Below are 25,117 nucleotides of genomic sequence, written 5' to 3'. Positions count from 1 at the left end.
CTAAATAAATCCAGACCCCAGACCAGACCCCTTAATCAATGAAGACCACAGACCAGTTACCTAAGTAAATACAGACCCCAGACCAGACCCCTAAATCAATGGAGACCAGAAACCAGTCCCCTAAATAAATACAGACCCCAGACCAGACTCCTAAATAAATACAGACCCAAGACTAGACCCCTAAATGAATACAGACCCCAGACCAGACCCCTAAATAAATGCAGACCCCAGACCAGACCCCTAAATCAATGCAGACCACAGACCAGGCAAAAAAATAATTACAGACCCCAAGCCAGACCCCTAAATAAATACAGACCCCAGACTGGACCCCTAAATAAATACATACCCCAGACTAGACCCCTAAATAAATACAGACCCAAGACTAGACCCCTAAATGAATACAGACCCAAGACCAGACCCCTAATTAAATACAGACCCCAGACAACACCCCTAAATAAATACAGACCCTAGACCAGACCCCTTAATTAATAAAGACCACAGACCAGACTCCTAGACTGGACCCCTAAATAAATACAGACCCCAGACCAGACCCCTAAATAAATGCAGACCACAGACCAGACCCCTAAATAAGTACAGACCCCAGACCAGACCCCTAAATAAATACAGACCCAAGACTAAACCCCTAAATGAATAAAGACCCCAGACCAGACCACTAAATAAATACAGACCCCAGGCCAGACCCCTAAATCAATGGAGACACAGACCAGTCCCCTAAATAAATTCAGACCCCCATACCGGACCCCTAAATAAATACAGACCCCAGACTGGACCTCTAAATAAATACAGACTAGACCCCTAAATAAATGCAGACCCCAGAACGGACCCCTAAATACAGACCGAAGACCAGACCCCTAAATAAATATAGACCCAAGACTAGAGCACTAAATGAATACAGACCCCAGACTGGACGTCTAAATAAATACAGACCCCAGACTAGACCGCTAAATAAATACAGACCCCAGACTGGACCCCTAAATAAATACAGACCCCAAGACTGGACCCCTAAATAAATACAGACCCCAGACTAGACACCTAAATAAATCCAGACCATAGAACGGACCCCTAAATAAATACAGACCCCAGACCAGACACCTAAATCAATGAAGACCACAGACCAGTCCTCTAAATAAATACAGACCCCAGACCAGACCCCTAAATAAATGCAGACCCCAGACCGGACCACTAAATAAATACAGATCCTAGACCAGACCCCTAAATATATACAGACCCCAGACCTGAACCCCAAATCAATGGAGACCACAGACCTGTCGCCTAAATAAATCCAGACACAAGACTAGACCCCTAAATAAATCCAGACCATAGACCGGACCCCTAAATAAATACAGACCCCATACCAGACCCCTAAATAAATACAGACCCTAGACCAGACCCCTTAATAAATAATGACCACAGACCAGACCCCTAAATAAATACAGACCCCAGACTGGACCCCTAAATAAATACAGACCCCAGACTAGACCCCTAAATCAATCCAGACCATAGACCGGACCCCTAAATAAATACAGACCCCAGACTAGACACCTAAATAAATTCAGACCACAGACCAGACCCCTAAATAAATACAGACCCTAGACCAGACCCCTTAATAAATAAAGACCACAGACCGGACCCCTAAATAAATACAGACCCCCAGACTGGACCTCTAAATTATTACAGACCCCAGACTAGACCTCTAAATAAACCCAGACCATTGACTGGAGCCCTAAATAAACACAGACCCCAGACTAGACCTCTAAATCAATGGAGATCCCAGACCAAACCCCTAAATAAATACAGACCACAGACCAGTCCTCTAAATAAATACAGACCCCAGACCCCTAAATAAATGCAGACCCCAGACCGGACCACTAAATAAATACAGACCACAGACCAGACCCCTAAATATATACAGACCCCAGACCAGAACCCTAAATCAATGGAGACCACAGACCAGTCGCCTAAATGAAGTACAGACCCCAGACTAGACCCCTAAATAAATACAGACACAAGACTAGACCCCTAAATAAATACAGACCCAAGACTAGACCCCTAAATGAATACAGACCCCAGACCAGACCCCTAAATATATACAGACCCCAGACCAGACCCCTAAATAAAAACAGACCCAAGACTAGACCCCTAAATGAATACAGACCCCAGACCAGAACCCTAAATAAATACAGACCACAGACCAGACCCCTAAATAAATACAGACCCCAGACAAGACCCCTAAATCAATGCAGACCACAGACCAGACCCCTTAATTAATAAAGACCACAGACCAGACTCCTAGACTGGACCACTAAATAAATACAGACCCAAGACCAGACCCCTAAATAAATGCAGACCACAGACCAGACACCTAAATAAGTACAGACCCCAGACCAGACCCCTAAATAAATACAGACCCAAGACTAAACCCCTAAATGAATAAAGACCCCAGACCAGACCACTAAATAAATACAGACCCCAGGCCAGACCCCTAAATCAATGGAGACACAGACCAGTCCCCTAAATAAATTCAGACCCCCATACCGGACCCCTAAATAAATACAGACCCCAGACTGGACCTCTAAATAAATACAGACTACACCCCTAAATAAATGCAGACCCCAGAACGGACCCCTAAATACAGACCGAAGACCAGACCCCTAAATAAATATAGACCCAAGACTAGAGCACTAAATGAATACAGACCCCAGACTGGACGTCTAAATAAATACAGACCCCAGACTAGACCGCTAAATAAATACAGACCCCAGACTGGACCCCTAAATAAATACAGACCCCAACACTGGACCCCTAAATAAATACAGACCCCAGACTAGACACCTAAATAAATCCAGACCATAGAACGGACCCCTAAATAAATACAGACCCCAGACCAGACACCTAAATCAATGAAGACCACAGACCAGTCCTCTAAATAAATACAGACCCCAGACCAGACCCCTAAATAAATGCAGACCCCTGACCGGACCACTAAATAAATACAGACCTAGACCAGACCCCTAAATATATACAGACCCCAGACCTGAACCCCAAATCAATGGAGACCACAGACCTGTCGCCTAAATAAATACAGACACAAGACTAGACCCCTAAATAAATCCAGACCATAGACCGGACCCCTAAATAAATACAGACCCCATACCAGACCCCTAAATAAATACAGACCCTAGACCAGACCCCTTAATAAATAATGACCACAGACCAGACCCCTAAATAAATACAGACCCCAGACTGGACCCCTAAATAAATACAGACCCCAGACTAGACCCCTAAATCAATCCAGACCATAGACCGGACCCCTAAATAAATACAGACCCCAGACTAGACACCTAAATAAATTCAGACCACAGACCAGACCCCTAAATAAATACAGACCCTAGACCAGACCCCTTAATAAATAAAGACCACAGACCGGACCCCTAAAAAAATACAGACCCGCAGACTGGACCTCTAAATTATTACAGACCCCAGACTAGACCTCTAAATAAACCCAGACCATTGACCGGAGCCCTAAATAAACACAGACCCCAGACTAGACCTCTAAATCAATGGAGATCCCAGACCAAACCACTAAATAAATACAGACCACAGACCAGTCCTCTAAATAAATACAGACCCCAGACCCCTAAATAAATGCAGACCCCAGACCGGACCACTAAATAAATACAGACCACAGACCAGACCCCTAAATATATACAGACCCCAGACCAGAACCCTAAATCAATGGAGACCACAGACCAGTCGCCTAAATGAAGTACAGACCCCAGACTAGACCCCTAAATAAATACAGACACAAGACTAGACCCCTAAATAAATACAGACACAAGACTAGACCCCTAAATAAATACAGACACAAGACTAGACCCCTAAATAAATACAGACCCAAGACTAGACCCCTAAATGAATACAGACCCCAGACCAGACCCCTAAATATATACAGACCCCAGACCAGACCCCTAAATAAAAACAGACCCAAGACTAGACCCCTAAATGAATACAGACCCCAGACCAGAACCCTAAATAAATACAGACCACAGACCAGACCCCTAAATAAATACAGACCCCAGACAAGACCCCTAAATCAATGCAGACCACAGACCAGACCCCTTAATTAATAAAGACCACAGACCAGACTCCTAGACTGGACCACTAAATAAATACAGACCCAAGACCAGACCCCTAAATAAATGCAGACCACAGACCAGACACCTAAATAAGTACAGACCCCAGACCAGACCCCTAAATAAATACAGACCCAAGACTAAACCCCTAAATGAATAAAGACCCCAGACCAGACCACTAAATAAATACAGACCCCAGGCCAGACCCCTAAATCAATGGAGACACAGACCAGTCCCCTAAATAAATTCAGACCCCCATACCGGACCCCTAAATAAATACAGACCCCAGACTGGACCTCTAAATAAATACAGACTACACCCCTAAATAAATGCAGACCCCAGAACGGACCCCTAAATACAGACCGAAGACCAGACCCCTAAATAAATATAGACCCAAGACTAGAGCACTAAATGAATACAGACCCCAGACTGGACGTCTAAATAAATACAGACCCCAGACTAGACCGCTAAATAAATACAGACCCCAGACTGGACCCCTAAATAAATACAGACCCCAACACTGGACCCCTAAATAAATACAGACCCCAGACTAGACACCTAAATAAATCCAGACCATAGAACGGACCCCTAAATAAATACAGACCCCAGACCAGACACCTAAATCAATGAAGACCACAGACCAGTCCTCTAAATAAATACAGACCCCAGACCAGACCCCTAAATAAATGCAGACCCCTGACCGGACCACTAAATAAATACAGACCTAGACCAGACCCCTAAATATATACAGACCCCAGACCTGAACCCCAAATCAATGGAGACCACAGACCTGTCGCCTAAATAAATACAGACACAAGACTAGACCCCTAAATAAATCCAGACCATAGACCGGACCCCTAAATAAATACAGACCCCATACCAGACCCCTAAATAAATACAGACCCTAGACCAGACCCCTTAATAAATAATGACCACAGACCAGACCCCTAAATAAATACAGACCCCAGACTGGACCCCTAAATAAATACAGACCCCAGACTAGACCCCTAAATCAATCCAGACCATAGACCGGACCCCTAAATAAATACAGACCCCAGACTAGACACCTAAATAAATTCAGACCACAGACCAGACCCCTAAATAAATACAGACCCTAGACCAGACCCCTTAATAAATAAAGACCACAGACCGGACCCCTAAAAAAATACAGACCCGCAGACTGGACCTCTAAATTATTACAGACCCCAGACTAGACCTCTAAATAAACCCAGACCATTGACCGGAGCCCTAAATAAACACAGACCCCAGACTAGACCTCTAAATCAATGGAGATCCCAGACCAAACCACTAAATAAATACAGACCACAGACCAGTCCTCTAAATAAATACAGACCCCAGACCCCTAAATAAATGCAGACCCCAGACCGGACCACTAAATAAATACAGACCACAGACCAGACCCCTAAATATATACAGACCCCAGACCAGAACCCTAAATCAATGGAGACCACAGACCAGTCGCCTAAATGAAGTACAGACCCCAGACTAGACCCCTAAATAAATACAGACACAAGACTAGACCCCTAAATAAATACAGACACAAGACTAGACCCCTAAATAAATACAGACACAAGACTAGACCCCTAAATAAATACAGACCCAAGACTAGACCCCTAAATGAATACAGACCCCAGACCAGACCCCTAAATATATACAGACCCCAGACCAGACCCCTAAATAAAAACAGACCCAAGACTAGACCCCTAAATGAATACAGACCCCAGACCAGAACCCTAAATAAATACAGACCACAGACCAGACCCCTAAATAAATACAGACCCCAGACAAGACCCCTAAATCAATGCAGACCACAGACCAGACCCCTTAATTAATAAAGACCACAGACCAGACTCCTAGACTGGACCACTAAATAAATACAGACCCAAGACCAGACCCCTAAATAAATGCAGACCACAGACCAGACACCTAAATAAGTACAGACCCCAGACCAGACCCCTAAATAAATACAGACCCAAGACTAAACCCCTAAATGAATAAAGACCCCAGACCAGACCACTAAATAAATACAGACCCCAGGCCAGACCCCTAAATCAATGGAGACACAGACCAGTCCCCTAAATAAATTCAGACCCCCATACCGGACCCCTAAATAAATACAGACCCCAGACTGGACCTCTAAATAAATACAGACTACACCCCTAAATAAATGCAGACCCCAGAACGGACCCCTAAATACAGACCGAAGACCAGACCCCTAAATAAATATAGACCCAAGACTAGAGCACTAAATGAATACAGACCCCAGACTGGACGTCTAAATAAATACAGACCCCAGACTAGACCGCTAAATAAATACAGACCCCAGACTGGACCCCTAAATAAATACAGACCCCAACACTGGACCCCTAAATAAATACAGACCCCAGACTAGACACCTAAATAAATCCAGACCATAGAACGGACCCCTAAATAAATACAGACCCCAGACCAGACACCTAAATCAATGAAGACCACAGACCAGTCCTCTAAATAAATACAGACCCCAGACCAGACCCCTAAATAAATGCAGACCCCTGACCGGACCACTAAATAAATACAGACCTAGACCAGACCCCTAAATATATACAGACCCCAGACCTGAACCCCAAATCAATGGAGGCCACAGACCTGTCGCCTAAATAAATACAGACACAAGACTAGACCCCTAAATAAATCCAGACCATAGACCGGACCCTAAATAAATACAGACCCCATACCAGACCCCTAAATAAATACAGACCCTAGACCAGACCCCTTAATAAATAATGACCACAGACCAGACCCCTAAATAAATACAGACCCCAGACTGGACCCCTAAATAAATACAGACCCCAGACTAGACCCCTAAATCAATCCAGACCATAGACCGGACCCCTAAAATAAATACAGACCCCAGACTAGACACCTAAATAAATTCAGACCACAGACCAGACCCCTAAATAAATACAGACCCTAGACCAGACCCCTTAATAAATAAAGACCACAGACCGGACCCCTAAAAAAATACAGACCCGCAGACTGGACCTCTAAATTATTACAGACCCCAGACTAGACCTCTAAATAAACCCAGACCATTGACCGGAGCCCTAAATAAACACAGACCCCAGACTAGACCTCTAAATCAATGGAGATCCCAGACCAAACCACTAAATAAATACAGACCACAGACCAGTCCTCTAAATAAATACAGACCCCAGACCCCTAAATAAATGCAGACCCCAGACCGGACCACTAAATAAATACAGACCACAGACCAGACACCTAAATATATACAGACCCCAGACCAGAACCCTAAATCAATGGAGACCACAGACCAGTCGCCTAAATGAAGTACAGACCCCAGACTAGACCCCTAAATAAATACAGACACAAGACTAGACCCCTAAATAAATACAGACACAAGACTAGACCCCTAAATAAATACAGACACAAGACTAGACCCCTAAATAAATACAGACCCAAGACTAGACCCCTAAATGAATACAGACCCCAGACCAGACCCCTAAATATATACAGACCCCAGACCAGACCCCTAAATAAAAACAGACCCAAGACTAGACCCCTAAATGAATACAGACCCCAGACCAGAACCCTAAATAAATACAGACCACAGACCAGACCCCTAAATAAATACAGACCCCAGACAAGACCCCTAAATCAATGCAGACCACAGACCAGACCCCTTAATTAATAAAGACCACAGACCAGACTCCTAGACTGGACCACTAAATAAATACAGACCCAAGACCAGACCCCTAAATAAATGCAGACCACAGACCAGACACCTAAATAAGTACAGACCCCAGACCAGACCCCTAAATAAATACAGACCCAAGACTAAACCCCTAAATGAATAAAGACCCCAGACCAGACCACTAAATAAATACAGACCCCAGGCCAGACCCCTAAATCAATGGAGACACAGACCAGTCCCCTAAATAAATTCAGACCCCCATACCGGACCCCTAAATAAATACAGACCCCAGACTGGACCTCTAAATAAATACAGACTACACCCCTAAATAAATGCAGACCCCAGAACGGACCCCTAAATACAGACCGAAGACCAGACCCCTAAATAAATATAGACCCAAGACTAGAGCACTAAATGAATACAGACCCCAGACTGGACGTCTAAATAAATACAGACCCCAGACTAGACCGCTAAATAAATACAGACCCCAGACTGGACCCCTAAATAAATACAGACCCCAACACTGGACCCCTAAATAAATACAGACCCCAGACTAGACACCTAAATAAATCCAGACCATAGAACGGACCCCTAAATAAATACAGACCCCAGACCAGACACCTAAATCAATGAAGACCACAGACCAGTCCTCTAAATAAATACAGACCCCAGACCAGACCCCTAAATAAATGCAGACCCCTGACCGGACCACTAAATAAATACAGACCTAGACCAGACCCCTAAATATATACAGACCCCAGACCTGAACCCCAAATCAATGGAGACCACAGACCTGTCGCCTAAATAAATACAGACACAAGACTAGACCCCTAAATAAATCCAGACCATAGACCGGACCCCTAAATAAATGCAGACCCCATACCAGACCCCTAAATAAATACAGACCCTAGACCAGACCCCTTAATAAATAATGACCACAGACCAGACCCCTAAATAAATACAGACCCCAGACTGGACCCCTAAATAAATACAGACCCCAGACTAGACCCCTAAATCAATCCAGACCATAGACCGGACCCCTAAATAAATACAGACCCCAGACTAGACACCTAAATAAATTCAGACCACAGACCAGACCCCTAAATAAATACAGACCCTAGACCAGACCCCTTAATAAATAAAGACCACAGACCGGACCCCTAAAAAAATACAGACCCGCAGACTGGACCTCTAAATTATTACAGACCCCAGACTAGACCTCTAAATAAACCCAGACCATTGACCGGAGCCCTAAATAAACACAGACCCCAGACTAGACCTCTAAATCAATGGAGATCCCAGACCAAACCACTAAATAAATACAGACCACAGACCAGTCCTCTAAATAAATACAGACCCCAGACCCCTAAATAAATGCAGACCCCAGACCGGACCACTAAATAAATACAGACCACAGACCAGACCCCTAAATATATACAGACCCCAGACCAGAACCCTAAATCAATGGAGACCACAGACCAGTCGCCTAAATGAAGTACAGACCCCAGACTAGACCCCTAAATAAATACAGACACAAGACTAGACCCCTAAATAAATACAGACACAAGACTAGACCCCTAAATAAATACAGACACAAGACTAGACCCCTAAATAAATACAGACCCAAGACTAGACCCCTAAATGAATACAGACCCCAGACCAGACCCCTAAATATATACAGACCCCAGACCAGACCCCTAAATAAAAACAGACCCAAGACTAGACCCCTAAATGAATACAGACCCCAGACCAGAACCCTAAATAAATACAGACCACAGACCAGACCCCTAAATAAATACAGACCCCAGACAAGACCCCTAAATCAATGCAGACCACAGACCAGACCCCTAAATAATTACAGACCCCGGCCCAGACACCTAAAATAACTCAGACCGCAGACTAGACCCCTAAATAAATGCAGACCCCAGACCAGACCCCTTAATAAATACAGACCCCAGACTAGACCCCTTAATAAATAAAGACCACAGACCAGACCCCCAAACTAATGCAGACCCCAGACCGGACCCCTAAATAAATACAGACCCCAGACTAGACCCCTAAATAAATGCAGACCCCAGACTAGATCCCTAAATAAATACAGACCCCAGACCAGACCCCTAAACAAATGCAGACCCTAGACCAGACCCATAAATAAATACAGACCCAAGACTAGAGCACTAAATGAATACAGAACCCAGACCAGACCCCTAAATAAATATAGACCCCAGACCAGACCCCTAAATAAATCCAGACCCCAGACCGGACCCCTAAATAAATACAGACCCCAGACTGGACCCCTAAATAAATATAGACCCCAGACTAGACCCCTAAATGAATACAGACCCCAAACCAGACCCCTAAATAAATACAGACCCCAGAGCAGACTCCTAAATTAATGCAGACCACAGACCAGACCCCGAAATAAATACAGACCCAAGACTAGACCCCTAAATGAATACAGACCCCAAACCAGACCCCTAAATAAATACAGACCACAGAGCAGACCCCTAAATCACAGCAGAAAACAGACCAGACCCCAAAATAAATACAGACCCCAGATCGGACCCCTAAATAAATACAGACCTCCAGACAAGACCCCTAAATAAATACAGACCCCAGACCAGACTCCTAAATAAATGCAGACCCCAGATCGGACCCCTAAATAAATACAGACCCAAGACTAGAGCACTAAATAAATGCAGACGCCAGACTAGACCCCTAAATAAATACAGACCCAAGACCAGACTCCTAAATAAATACAGACCCCAGACCAGACCCCTAAATAAATACAGACCCCAGACCAAACCCCTAAATAAATACAGACCCCTGAATATAAACCCAGATTCTATATTGTGGATGAAAAGGGTTTTGCCAATAACCTGAGCAAATAACCGTTGTTTATCTCTACTGTAGGAGTGGCATGTATTGCTACTGTGTTCTGCAGACCCCTGACCAGGCCATAAGAAACCCTGGTTGGGAAACACAGCTCTGGACACTAGACTGGCACTCATGATGCCCACATCAGACATGGCAGAGCAGGTTACTGCCAGGCAGGTGCCACCTGAGGATTCCATGACCTCTGACATCATGTGACCTGCACACGACCAACTGCCGTTTACTTTCAACTGTCGACGGCAGCGATCGGACTGAAGTCTACAGGCAGGAAGATATTGGTGAAAATGGCGTCCAATGGACATGGAGAAGACGGCGAGAAGAGAGAAGAGGAGAAGAGGAAGAGGGAGGAGGACAGCGTCACCGGATTCAAGAAGAAGAGGAGAGGAGCCAAGGACAGAGGATTGGAGGATGAGGAGCCAAGACCTGGGAGCAGCCAAGACCCTGGAACATCCAGCCCCTATGACAGGCTTACCATCAGCCGCTTCACCATCCACCAGGTCCTGGGTAGGGGCAGCTTTGGCAAAGTGAGTATAATATCTAAATATTTCATTTTATAGGGTGATAAACCTAAAGTTTACCTTTTATCTCCATCAATTGTTCTCTGTTGTCACCATGTTATGCTGGATGGATGATGGGTGTAGTGTTCTCCTATGGGATGCCTAATAGGACATCCAGAAGTATTCCTGCCCCCATAACCACTACTTTCGTTTTTCATTTTAGTATTTTTCTGTCGACATATGAGAGATTTTGATTTTTGGGGGCACGAGTTGTAGTTTTTAATGGCTCCATTCAATGTACCATATCATTTACTGGGAACATTGTAAAAGGCTGGTTTTTTAGGTGAAATAGCAAAAAAAAACAAAACAGCAATTCCTCCATTGGTTTAATAATTTGGCTTTTATGGTGTTAACTAAGTGGTAAAAATGACATGTTACCTTTATTCTGCGGGTCAGTACAATAACGGGGATACCAAAATTATATTGTTTTATTTTTTATACTTTTTATCCAATAAAAACAATTTGTAAAAACATTAATTTGTTGTGTCTCCATATTCTGAAAGCCAGAATTGTTTTTATTTTTCGGTTGATGGGGCGGTGTGAGGACTTGTTTTTTGTGGGGCGAGCTGCACTGTTTATTGGTACTATTTTGGGTTACATAAAACTTTTAATCATTTTTTAACTTTTTATTCCATTTTTCGAGGAGCTAAACAAAACGAAATAGAAAAAAGTTTATTTATTTATTTTGACTGCAATATTTATGTATCGCTTGAATTGTTCTTTTAGCCTCCTCCTATTAAGCTTAGTAGGAGGACCAAGTTGGCAGACCTTGGGGTCTTCATTAGGCCCCCTGGCTGCCATGACAACTATCTACACACTGTGATCGAGTTGCGGGTAGGGGTTATGGGGTGACAGCAGGAGCTTACCTCTATTTAACTGTTTAGATGCCACGGTCACTATTAGGGCAGATTCACACGAACGTTGCGTTTTTGCGCACGCAAACAACGCAGCGTTTTGCCAGCGCAAAAACCATTTGACAGCTGCGTGTGTCATGCGTGTCTGATGCGCGGCTGCGTGATTTTCGCGCAGCCGGCATCATAGAGATGAGGCTTGTCGATGCCCGTCACTGTCCAAGGTGCTGAAAGAGCTAAATCTTTCAGCACCCTCGACAGTGAATGCCGAACACAACAGCGAAAAACATGTAAAAAAAAAGATAAAGTTCCTACTTACCGAGAACTTCCCGGCCGTTGCCTTGGTGACGCGTCCTTGGTGACGCGTCCATGGTGACGCGCCTCTCTTGACATCGGGCCCCACCTCCCTGGATGACGCGGCAGTCCAAGTGACCGCTGCAGCCTGTGATTGGCTGCAGCCTGTGCTTGGCCTGTGATTGGCTGGAGCTGTCACTTGAACTGAAGTGTCATCCCGGGAGGTCGGACTGCAGGAAGGAGACAGGAGTAATCGGTAAGTTAGAACTTCGTTTTTTTTTTACAGGTTCATGTATTTTGGGATCACAAGTCACTGTCCATGGTGCTGAAACAGTTTAACTCTTTCAGCACCATGCACAGTGAATGTCTCCCGACGTCGCGGACCGGAAATTTTTTGGCCGGGTTCGGCCAAAACGAGTTTGGCCGAACCCGGTGAAGTTAGCTTCGGTTGTCGGGGTTCGCTCCTCGCAAAGACACTCCGTTTGGATGCTTGGAAACAGAAAAGCACGTGGTGCTTTTCTGTTTCCATCCATCCTTTTGACAGCTGTTGCGCAAACACGCAGTTCGCACGGAAGTGCTTCCGTGCGACATGCGTGGTTTTCACGCACCCATTGACTTCAATGGGTGCGTGATGCGTGAAATATGCAGAGTTATTGAACCTGTCGCGTATTTTGCGCAGCGAACAAACACTGCGCAAAATACACGGACTGTGTGTACTGCCCCATAGACTTCTATAGGGCATTGCGTGCCGCGCGAAAACCACGCGCCCTACACGCTGCCAAATCACGCTCGTGTGAATCCCCCCTTATAGCGTATGATCCTGCTCCATACTACCCCCACCAACTAAGATAATTATGTCAAATGTGGGTAAGGCGTGAAGACCTCTCCATACAGGACCCAACAGCAGACACTGCATTATGCTGGGAGCTCAGCTTTGTTCTGCTGTAGAGTCCTGGGCACTACCCGACTGACCCACCTCTCTGTCCACCCCTGTTCCTTCTTCTCATGAGGAATCTCCATTTGTTTTCCTCAGGTGGTCCTGGCATCAGTCCCCGGCCGAAACACCTACATGGCCGTAAAAATGATCACCAAACGGGACAATATGGACGAAATTATGAGAGAGCGGCGGATACTCCTAGCGGCCAGACACTGCCCGTTCCTATGCCACCTCTATGCCGCACATCAATCTGAGGAGCGGGCATTTTTTATCACGGAGTATCTGTCCGGTGGCAGCCTGGAGGCTTTGATCAGGATGTGCGGCTGCTTGAACATCGGCAACGTAAGGCGAGTAAATAATCAAGAGACTGAGGGGGTGGAAAGAAGAAAAGGTGAGGGGGGAGGTCAGATGAAGGATAATACAGAGAATGCAGAATACAGGCTGCCATAATCAGCGCCTCCTCTCTGCTAGAGACCGCACACACTCCATCATAACATGATATTAGGGAATTGATAGAGGAAGATTTCATGACATTGAGACTCCGCTCTGTTCTCCCCATCAGATTCTACACAGCAGAGATGATATGTGGCCTCCAGTTCCTCCATGGACATAACATCGTCCACCGGTAAGCAGAACTTCCCCCTTCTTTCATTCTCCTTTACATGCTGGAAACAGTGCACCCAGCTTTCCTACACTCCTGAATGGCTATTCTGCTTGATGGTGCAATGACCCATCCCCCGTCTCCTGGATCACTGGGCGGATTTGTCATTCTCTCGTCTTATTTCTTTGCAGAGATCTAAAGCCGGAGAATATAATGTTGGATGCAGATGGCCACGTCCGTATCATCGACCTGGGATTGGCCCAAGATGGCGTCACCGCCTCCAATAAGATCCGTGGAGTGTCGGGAACGTTGCATTACATGGCCCCCGAGGTGCTTCTTAGAAAAAAATACGGCACCGCAGTTGACTGGTGGAGCCTGGGGATTGTGGTGTCCAGGATGGCAGCAGGACGCTCCCCATTTTACAACGGCCCCGTCAGGCAAATGGCTATCAAAGCCATCACCACCGCGAAGCCTAAATTTCCAACTTGGCTTAATCCTGACGTGAAACATCTGACCAAGAGACTGGTCCGTAAAAATTCTAAGAGGCGCCTCGGTGTGTGCGGGAACATCAGAGAGCATCCATTCTTCTCCACCATCGGCTGGGAGGAACTGCAGGAGAGGAGGGCACAGCCACCATTTACACCATTTGTGCCCGTTCTGGAGAACCAACATCTGAAGTGGCCAGAGAATAACAAAGCCCTTCACCCCTTGGCCGGGTTCAGCTTCATGTCACCAAGCTGGACCCGATAAGATCTCAGGGCAAGGGCCCAGAACTTCATGCCTCCTGACCCGCGCCTCAAGTCTCTGCTGCTGTATGTCACCTCGGCTGCCCAGACCATCATCTCTCTCCTTACCATCTTCATGCCACACCTCTGCCATCTTGCTGCTGCACCAGAGCCTTGACTTGCCATCCTCCAATCCCGGGCAGGCATCTGACATCACTCCAGCCTGAAGATCCTCTACACCCCCCAGGAGCGGCCTGTGCTTAGTTTCCATCTGGGGAGATCAGGAATAATAGCCGCATGTTGTAGTCCTGGGGCCGGAGCGGCCATTATACCTGATCTCACCTCAGCACAGGCCAGGTAAGTAATGCACCCACATCACTCACATCACCCACATCACCCCACTATATAATAAGTATAGACACCACACTACATGATAAGTATAGACACCCGCATATAGACACATTGTACATTTAGATTAGACTTTAGCCTTTGATCATGGGATTATTCTGATCGCCATATTTGGGGTCAGGAAGGAATTTTCCCCCCTTAATATGAGGACAATTGGCTCATTCCTCAAAGGGGGTTTTCGCCTTCCTCTGGATCAACACGGCCTTAAATAGGTTTAGGATGATAGAGTAATAAGTAGTAACACACATAAGTAACATAATATAAATATAGAAAATAATTTAAAATAATTCTTAATTTAATACAATTTATAGTTTACACATAAATAAATACAGTAGTTCATTAAAAATAATAATAAAAAAAATGAATAATTTTCCCCTAGTCTTTCCCCATATTACACGTTACACTTCAGCCTTTGATCCTGGGATTTATGCCGATCGCCATATTTGGGGTCAGGAAGGAATTTTCCCCCCTAATATGAGGACAATTGGCTCATTCCTCACAGGGGGTTTTCGCCTTCCTCTGGATCAACACGGCCTTTAGATAGGTTTAGTATAATAGATAAATAGATGACACATACATATACACAGTATATAATAATAGTAGTCTTAATACTTCTAGAATAATCTCCTAATAATAAAATATAACCTTCCCTTATCTGTAAATAAAACTTTCCTTTTACCCCCTACATCTTTGTGCTTGTCTTTATTCCCATTGGACTTCTGTGTAGTAAATGTTGTCCGAGCTCTGAGACCCCCACCAATCACTAGAGCGAAGCAGCTGAAGGTCTCGTGTGAGCGCTCAGCCGCTTCCTGTCTGTTCGGCTTTTTCCGGAAAAATGTATCGGCTCATAGACTTTCTATTGAGTCCGTTCACCGATACATTTATTTCTGGAAAAAGCCGAATAAACACAAAGCGACTGAGCGCTTACACGGGGGCTTCAGCTGCTTCATTCTAGTGATTGGTGGGGGTCTCAGTGCTCGGACCCCCACCAATCCAATCTTCTGACGTGTCACTATGTCACTATGACATGTCAGAATTTTGTCAAACGTTTAGCTACACTTTAAAGGTATATGTCAGATTTAAAGCCCAAATGTGGTGTGAACAGAGCCTTACAGGTGTTGTCAGGTTTTTACAATACCGTTTTGCTAGAGGGGTCCAGTAATCTGTGGGGGAACTTGCTGCAAGAGTTTAATTTCCCTACAGCATCTCTAAAGGGGAAGTAAAGTATTACACAGTTCTATAATCACCGGGCTGGGCATGTAATACATGGATGTGATGGTCCTCCTGAGCAGGAGATGATGTTTGTAGCCCCTCTCCATTCTGGATAATTAATCAGGTTCCTGAACGGGGGAACCCACACTATTACCCCAAAATTCCCTAATAGGGCATTTGAAAATGGGTTTTCCAAACCAGAAAACAGCTTTAATGGTTATATAATGATAAGTGAGAGTTTGTTACAATGTATCAGTGCAGGAGAGAGCTGAAGTACAGGCTATTTAGATTGTGGAGGATTATCTAAACGGGATACACTGAATGGGGCACAGTGTGGGATGGAGGATCGGCTACAATGCTGCCCCCTACAGTCAGGGCCATCACCTCATGGATGCTCCTGTTACCAGATCCTTCACACCAGAGATCAACATTCATGAAGAAGAAAAATCCCCTGCAGAGACGTCCACACCGAGAGATCCAATAGGACTGGTCTATACAAGGAGTCGTCATATCCGGGGGCATATTTACAGCCATGCCCCCATATAATAAATACTTTATTCCTGTATACATGAGAAGTTCTACAACTTTATAATATCATTTATGTTTCAATTACTCACCATTTTCAAGATCTGTTTGCTGTCAGTGAATGAGGACACTCTTGCTTACATTCAGATGCAGTGAACCTGTACATCGCTAGTCCTGCTCTCAGCTAAGAAACATAAAGTAGATTAGGAAGTTGTAGAACTTTTCATTTATACAGCGATTAAGCTTTAGTTACATAAAATCGGAAAACACACAGGAAGAGGATTCATTATCGGTAGTACTACAGTGATCTGGTGCCCGCAGGTATCTAATGGTAAATACGGCCCTGGTGGGTACCTCACCTTTATGTGACAGGCCATAAAATGTCATATAGAAAAAACGTAAGAAAGAACTTACCATACGGGGATCATATATGTTATGTCACTGGAAGAAACCTGCAGTACCGACACCAATGGAACATGAGGATGACGCCACTCAATGTGCCGTCCATCACCCTCATCGCCCCACGCGTTTCACTCCACCTGTGACTCTGCCAACTAACGTGAATACTGACTAAACATAAACTCTGACCGGCCACATCACTAGTCCCTATTGTCATACAGCCGCCTCCGATCCCTAATCCAGTGGTGGTGAACTAACCCTTATCCACTTACATGTGGTTTCCAGTAGTCAGTAGTACATAGAGTATCCAAAGTCTGGTGGCCAGTGGTACATAAAGTATCCACAGTCTGGTGGTCAGTGGTACATATAGTATCCAGAGTCTAGTGATCAGTGGTACATATAGTATCCACAGTCTGGTGGCCAGTGGTATATATAGTATCCAGAGTCTGGTGGTCAGTGGTACATATAGTATCCAATTCTGGTGGCCATTGGTATATATAGTATCCACAGTCTAGTAGTCAGTGGTACATATAGTATCCAGAGACTAGTGGTCAGTGGTACATATAGTATCCAGAGTCTGGTGGTCAGTGGTACATATAGTATCCAGAGTCTAGTGGTCAGTGGTACATATAGTATCCAAAGTCTGGTGGCCAGTGGTACATAAAGTGTCCACAGTATGGTGGCCAGTGGTATATATAGTATCCACAGTCTGGTGGTCAGTGGTACATATAGTATCTGGAGTCTTGTGGTCAGTGGTATATATAGTATCCAGAGTCTAGTGGTCAGTGGTACATATAGTATCCAGAGTCTGGTGGTCAGTGGTACATATAGTATCCAGAGTCTGATGGTCAGTGGTATATATATATATATATATATATATATATATATATATATTATACCCAGAGTCTTGTGTTCAGGGGCACACGTGGTCATAAACGGCTGTTTGGACACACGGCAGGGTTCAGAAGGGAAAGAGCGCCATTTGGAGTTCAAATTTAGCTGGAATGGTTTGCGGAGGCCATGTCACATTTGCAAAGCCCCTGAGTGGCCAAAACAGTGGAAACCCCCCAAAAGTGACTCCATTTGGGAAACTACACCCCTCAAGGAATTTATCAAGGGGTATAGTGAGCATTTAAAAAAATATGTCAATTAAAAATCCATGGGCTTCTCTAAGGGACGGACCCTGGGAGGCGTGGTGCTTTAGCATACCCGTGGTGATGCCACTGTAGCTTATATGATCACGGCTAGTGGTTTAACCCCTTCCCGACATTTGCCGTATAGATACGTCATGGAAAGCCATGACTTCCCGCAAATTGCCGTATCCATACGCCAAATGAAGAAGGGGTTACAGTGGAAAAAATAAAAGTTACAAAGTAAAGATGGCTGCTGTTCATAACAGCAGACCATCTTTACGCGAGGGCTAGGGGGGTGGCTCAACCGCCCCTCATCGGCGATCGCTGCAATTGGCCGGTCAATTCAGACCGGCAATTGCGGCCGTTTGCGGCTTTCACCAATCACTGTGCCACAGGGCACAGTGATATGGTGGTGATTGGTGCTGCCTAGGACAGCACCAGTCCCTGCCATGTAGCGATGACGAGGTGGCAGGGATGCAATTCCCCCGATCGCTACGATTGGTTGGTCTGCACCGATTGACCAATCGCAGCCATGGCGAGTGTTTGAAACACCCTCCACCAGCTCTGCCCACCTCATTCCGGTTAGGAACGGTGAGCAGAGCTGGTGTGACCGTCTGTGAGCCATACTTACCGAATCTGAGGCCTTCTGTGCTGCCATCCTGCTGTGACGTCTTCATCTGACTGCTTCCTGCTGCAGGTAATTTTTTTTGACGCTACGTTTTTTTCATCTTTTTCTACCCGCACCAATTTACTGTGTGCTTCCTGTGCCGCTGAGCGCTGATCAGTGACAGTCATCACTGATCGGATCAATTATAGGTGCAGGGTTTTTATTTTGTGGCCTTTTTTTTTACTGCACCTTTTTTTTGGGTGCGCCCTGGGGCCACTGAGTGCTGAGTCTAATAATCAGCCTCAGTGGTCATTTGTTTACGCAGGGTAGCGTTAGGGCGTTAGAGTAGCGGACGTTTACTGATGTCCGTTTTGTAAAATAAATATATAGCAGAAGTTATAGCTATATGTTATTTATACAGTTTGAGTAAATCTACAGCTTCTCGTCAGCGTCTGTTTACTGACGGACATTCAGCTTTTTGTAACTGAAGTTCGGTCACTAAATTTTTGATAGCGCAGCGACACAGTTGTAGCTCAAGTTTTTTCACAGTTCTATATTGAACGTGCAGTAAATTTCTTTCTCCTAAATTTTTCTTATAGTTCTTTTTGTTTTCCTATAAATGTCATATACACGTGTAAAAGCACAACATACACAACCACCTATATAAAAATACATGGAGTATTACACGTGTTGAAGCACTACATACCCCCCTAATAAAAATGTCCCAATCATCTCAATGGGTCTATTCAGCAGAAGAGGCATCCGCCATCCTGGTCCTGACACTGAATCAGCCAGCGCGGGAGAAGAGGAAATTGCCCCATTCCTATTGACCTCCTCATCATCATCATCCTCATCCAGTGATGAGGAACCCCCGCAAAGACGCCCCAGGACATCAGCTGAGGCAAACCCACAAATGAGTGATACCCTTGGAACCCACCCCCTGATAATTATGAGCCTCACATTCCGGATTTCACAGGGAGCTCAGGAATTCGGTTAGAGACTGTAGGCCTCACAGAAATGGACTATTTCAAGCTCTTTTTCTCTGAGGATTTTGTTAATGTAATGGCAGCCCAGACAAATTTATACGCCCGGCAATTTTTAGCCCAAAACCCCACGTCATCATTTGCTAGGTGGACCCCCATAGAGGCAGCGGAGATTATTAAATTTTGGGGCCTTGTCCTACATATGGGCCTAGTAAAAAAGCCAGCGATTAGGCAATACTGGACAGTTTATACAGCACCCCATTATACCGCATGGCAATGACCCGGGCACGTTTGAAATAATTCTGACATTTTTGTATTATAAGGATAATGCACAGTGCCCGCCCCGTGATGACCCCACATACGACCGCCTATTCAAGATCAGGCCAATGATTGATTATTTCTGCACCAAATTTCAGGAAGTGTACACCCCCGAAAAGAACATAGCAATAGACGAGTCCTTTTTACATTTTAAGGGGAGACTAAATTTCCGCCAATACCTGCCAAGCAAGAGGGCGAGGTATGGAATTAAAATGTAGAAGCTGTGCGGGAGCAGCTCAGGGTGCACCTACAGGTTTAGGGTTTATGAAGGGAAGGACGCCAGGATAGAACCCCCAGAATGCCCCCCTGTCCTGGGGGTTAGTGGGAAAATAGTGTGGGACTTGGTGCACCCACTGCTGGACCAGGGTTAGCCCCTTTACGTGGATAACTTCTATACCAGCGTCCCACTATTTAACTGCCTCTCCACCAGAAGTCCTGCAGCATGCGGCACCGGGCGCAAAAACCAGAGAGGCCTCTCTAAAAATCTGATTGGGCAACCCCTAAGAAAAGGAGAAAGCAGGTCACTAAATAGCGAGAACATATTGCTGGTCAAGTATAAGGACAAGAGGGACGTCCTTATGTTGACCACAATGCACGGTAGCGGCAGAACCCCTGTCCCTGTCCAAGGTACCACCACAATGACCCCCAAGCCAGACTGCATCCTCGGCTACAATAAGTACATGGGAGGAGGTGATCTCTCTGATCAAGTACTGAAGCCGTACAGTGCCATGCGGAAAACAAAGGTGTGGTATAAAAAGCTGTCCGTGCACATGGTACAGATGGCATTGTATAACGCTTACGTGCTGTACCAATGTGCAGGCCGCACAGGGACATTCCTTAATTTTCAAGAGGTGCTGATCAAGGCCCTTGTATTTGGGGACCAGGAAGGGGAGAGCCCCAGTACTTCTAGAAGCAATGGTCCACGTATTGTACCAGGGCAACACTTTCCTGAATCCCCTCCACTGGTAAAAAGGGAAGGAGACAAAAAAGGTGCAAAGTGTGTTACAAAAGGGGGAGAAGACGAGACACAACTTATCATTGTGAAACCTGCCCCGACATATCTGGCCTGTGCATAAAGGAGTGCTTCAAAGTTTATCACACATCCATGGATTTTTAAATGACACATTTTTTTTTAAATGCTCACTATACCCCTAGATAAATTCCTTGAGGGGTGTAGTTTCCCAAATGGAGTCACTTTTGGGGGGTTTCAACTGTTTTGGCCACTCAGGGGCTTTGCAAATGTGACATGGCCTCTGCAAACCATTCCAGCTAAATTTGAACTCCAAATGGCGCTCTTTCCTTTCTGAGCCCTGCGGTGTGTTCAAACAGCCGTTTATGACCACACGTGGGGTATTGTTTTACTCGGGAGGAACTGCTCTACAAATGTTGGGGTGCTTTTTCTCCTTTAGTCATGTGGGAATGAAAACAAATTAGCTAAACCTACATTTTCTTTGCAAACATATAGATTTTCATTTTCACCACCTAATTCCAATAAGTTATGCAAAAAAACCTGTGGCGTCAAAATGCTCACTATACCCCTAGATCATTTCCTCATGGGGTGTAGTTTCCAAAATGGGGTCACTTGTGGGGATTTCCACTGCTTTTTCTCCTCAGGGGCTTTGCAAATGCGACATGGCCTCCGCAAACCATTCCTGCTAAATTTGAGCTCCAAAAGCCAAATGGCGCTCTTTCCCTTCTAAGCCCTGCCGTGTGTCCAAACAGCCGTTTATGACCACATGTGGGGTATTGTTTTAGGCCCCATGCACACGAGCGTATTTTTTTCCTCCCGTAATTACTGGCGTAAATACGGGTCCTTTGTCCACTGCAGCCTGTGATTGGCCTGTGATTGGCTGCAGCGGTCACATGGGATGAAACGTCATCCCGGGAGGCCGGAATGGAGGAAGAAGCAGGGAGTTCTGGGTAAGTTAACTTTTAATACTATTAACCCAAGCGGTAGTCACTGTCCCGGGTGCTGAAAGAGTTACTGCCGATCAGTTAATTTTTTCAACACCCTGGACAGTGACTATCCCCTGATGTCGCCTAGCAACGCTCCCGTAATTACGGGTGCACACACGTAGCCACCCGTAATTACGGGAGCCCCATAGTCTTCTATGGGCCTGCCGGTGTCGTAATTACGGCCTGAAATAGGACATGTTCCATTTTTTTAAACGGCATGGACACCTTCCCGTAAACAAACGGGATGGTACCCGTGGCCAATAGAAGTCTATGGGCCCGTAATTACCGCCTGTAATTACGGGCGGTTTTACGTTCGTGTGCATGGGGCCTTACTCAGGAGAAACTGCTCTACAAATGTTGGGGTGCTTTTTCTCCTTTAGTCCTTGTGAGAATGAAAACAAATGAGCTAAACCTACATTTTCTTTGCAAACATGTAGATTTTAATTTTCACGGCCTAATTCCAATAATTTCTGCAAAAAATCTGTGGGTTCAAAATACTCACTATACCCCTAGATAATACATAGATAAAAAGAAATATATATATATTTAAGAAAAAAAAATTGTGTGTGTTTTCCCTCCCTGATAGCCTGCCAGGAGAGGGAGAAGTTAGGGGTGGGAGGGGTGGCGTCGGTGCCGCGAGTGGCGTGGGGGAGAGGTGCCGCGAGAGGGGTGGTCAGTCCCGTGAGGGGGGGGGGTGACGGGGGAGCGGTGCCGCGAGAGGGGGGGATGGGGGTTCCATGGGAATGGAAAAGCCTGAGCGGAAGGGGGGCGCCAAAGAGCAGCCCCATCAAAACAGCTGATCCCTGTATGCTGGGTGGCTGTAGTAGCGATCATCTGTTTTGATACAGCTGCTCTGCGGCGCCCCCTCCTTCAGCCTGGCCTTGTAGGTTTGCCCCCCCTGTAAATAGTGCCATACAGCCCCCCCTGTAGACAGTGCTATGCAGCCCCCTCCTTTAGACAGTGCCATATAGCCCCCGGGGTAAGACGCCTCATGCAGATGCTCTCCTCTTCCTCCCCAGCCGCACAGTGCTCCGGTGTAAGACGCCTCATGCAGCTGCTCTCCTCTTCGTCCCCAGCCACACAGTGCTCCGGGGTAAGACGCCTCATGCAGCTGCTCTCCTCTTCCTCCCCAGCCGCACAGTGCTCCAGGGTAAGACGCCTCATGCAGCTGCTCTCCTCTTCGTCCCCGGCCGCACAGTGCTCCGGGGTAAGACGCCTCATGCAGCTGCTCTCCTCTTCGTCCCCAGCCGCACAGTGCTCCGGGGTAAGACGCCTCATGCAGCTGCTCTCCTCTTCCTCCCCAGCCGCACAGTGCTCCAGGGTAAGACGCCTCATGCAGCTGCTCTCCTCTTCGTCCCCAGCCGCACAGTGCTCCGGGGTAAGACGCCTCATGCAGCTGCTCTCCTCTTCCTCCCCAGCCGCACAGTGCTCCAGGGTAAGACGCCTCATGCAGCTGCTCTCCTCTTCGTCCCCGGCAGCACAGTGCTCCGGGGTAAGACGCCTCATGCAGCTTCTCTCCTCTTCGTCCCCAGCCGCACAGTGCTCCGGGGTAAGACGCCTCATGCAGCTGCTCTCCTCTTCCTCCCCAGCCGCACAGTGCTCCAGGGTAAGACGCCTCATGCAGCTGCTCTCCTCTTCGTCCCCGGCCGCACAGTGCTCCTGGGTAAGACGCCTCATGCAGCTGCTCTCCTCTTTGTCCCCAGCCGCACAGTGCTCCGGGGTAAGACGCCTCATGCAGCTGCTCGGGGGCCGCTCTGACATTGCTTCATGCTCTAATCAGCTGCTAGAGACGGAGATAAGAGCTTCTTTTACTGAGCAGAAGCTGTGATTGGTAGAAGGGCCTGTCAGCTGACAAGTGCTCCACCAATCAGCAAAAGGGAAGCTCTGACCTCACACTGACCAGTGCAGGACATGGAGGGGGAGGGCTCTCTGGCTGCACCAGCGTATGTGGAGGGGGAGTCAACCTGATAACATCCACTGCTTCCTGTCAATGAATGAAAAACACCAGCAGCAGGAGGATGCAGGACCCTGCCCTATCTGCAACCTGGAGACACTGGGACAATCTGCTGCACATCTGTGGGCTGGTGAATGTCTGATGCAGGGTCATGTGTTGTGGGGGAAGGTAGGGGGACATTGTTTCAGATGCTCTGCACTTTATTGGGGGGTGGGAGGGATGAGAGGATACTGTTGCTGGGGACTATATAGGCTTTGTGTGACATGGGAGTTGTATGTGGGGGTGGTATTAGGCCTGTACACTGTAAGAGGGGGATTATAGGCCCATGTTTGTGGGGGTAAGGGTATGATCATACATTGTATGTTATTTTACAACTAGAGCACCCCCCCCCACTCGATCGATGGCCTATGCCATTACTTTATGATTGATGGGGATCCAGCCTCTGGGTCCCCGACCAGAGAATGAAGGGGCCACAGTGCTGATATAACCCTGTGTCCCCTTTACTGTGTTTCCCTGCGCACCAGCACCCCAGCTGCCCGGCGGTGCAAGGAGCAGAAGCACGACCCCATTCACAGCATCACCCCAGCTGCCCGGCGGTGCAAGGAGCTGCAGCACGACCCCGTTCACAGCATCACCCCAGCTTCCCAGTGGTACAAGAAGCTGCAGCACGACCCCATTCACAGCAGCACCCCAGCTGCCCGGCGGTGCAAGGAGCTGCAGCACGACCCCATTCACAGCATCACCCCAGCTGCCCGGCGGTGCAAGGAGCTGCAGCACAACCCCGTTCACAGCATCACCCCAGCTGCCCAGCGGTGCAAGAAGCTGCAGCACGACCCCATTCACAGCAGCACCCCAGCTGCCCGGCGGTGCAAGGAGCTGCAACATGACCCCGT

At 46.5% G+C, this 25,117-nt stretch overlaps 1 protein-coding gene across 1 annotated transcript; it reads left to right on the top strand.

Annotated features, from left to right (window-relative positions):
• Positions 1-13,790: 13,790 nt before the first annotated feature.
• Positions 13,791-15,223, top strand: LOC142732163 (protein kinase C delta type-like). The gene is made up of 2 exons (XM_075849482.1): positions 13,791-14,028; positions 14,196-15,223. The coding sequence occupies exons 1-2, from the start codon at positions 13,931-13,933 to the stop codon at positions 14,752-14,754; spliced, it is 657 nt and encodes a 218-aa protein (XP_075705597.1). The 5' UTR covers positions 13,791-13,930; the 3' UTR covers positions 14,755-15,223.
• The last annotated feature ends 9,894 nt before the right edge of the window (positions 15,224-25,117 follow it).

Source organism: Rhinoderma darwinii, unplaced genomic scaffold (genome assembly GCF_050947455.1).
Source record: "Rhinoderma darwinii isolate aRhiDar2 unplaced genomic scaffold, aRhiDar2.hap1 Scaffold_898, whole genome shotgun sequence".
Lineage (NCBI taxonomy): Eukaryota > Metazoa > Chordata > Amphibia > Anura > Rhinodermatidae > Rhinoderma > Rhinoderma darwinii.
Note: the sequence above shows the minus strand (reverse complement) of the source record. Positions and strands in the feature narration are given on the sequence as shown.

Coding starts and splice junctions, on each gene's coding strand:
- LOC142732163 (XM_075849482.1), top strand. CDS start 13,931: ATGACATTGAGACTCCGCTCTGTTCTCCCCATCAGATTCTACACAGCA. Junction 14,029..14,195: donor GGACATAACATCGTCCACCG/GTAAGCAGAACT, acceptor ATTTCTTTGCAG/AGATCTAAAGCCGGAGAATA.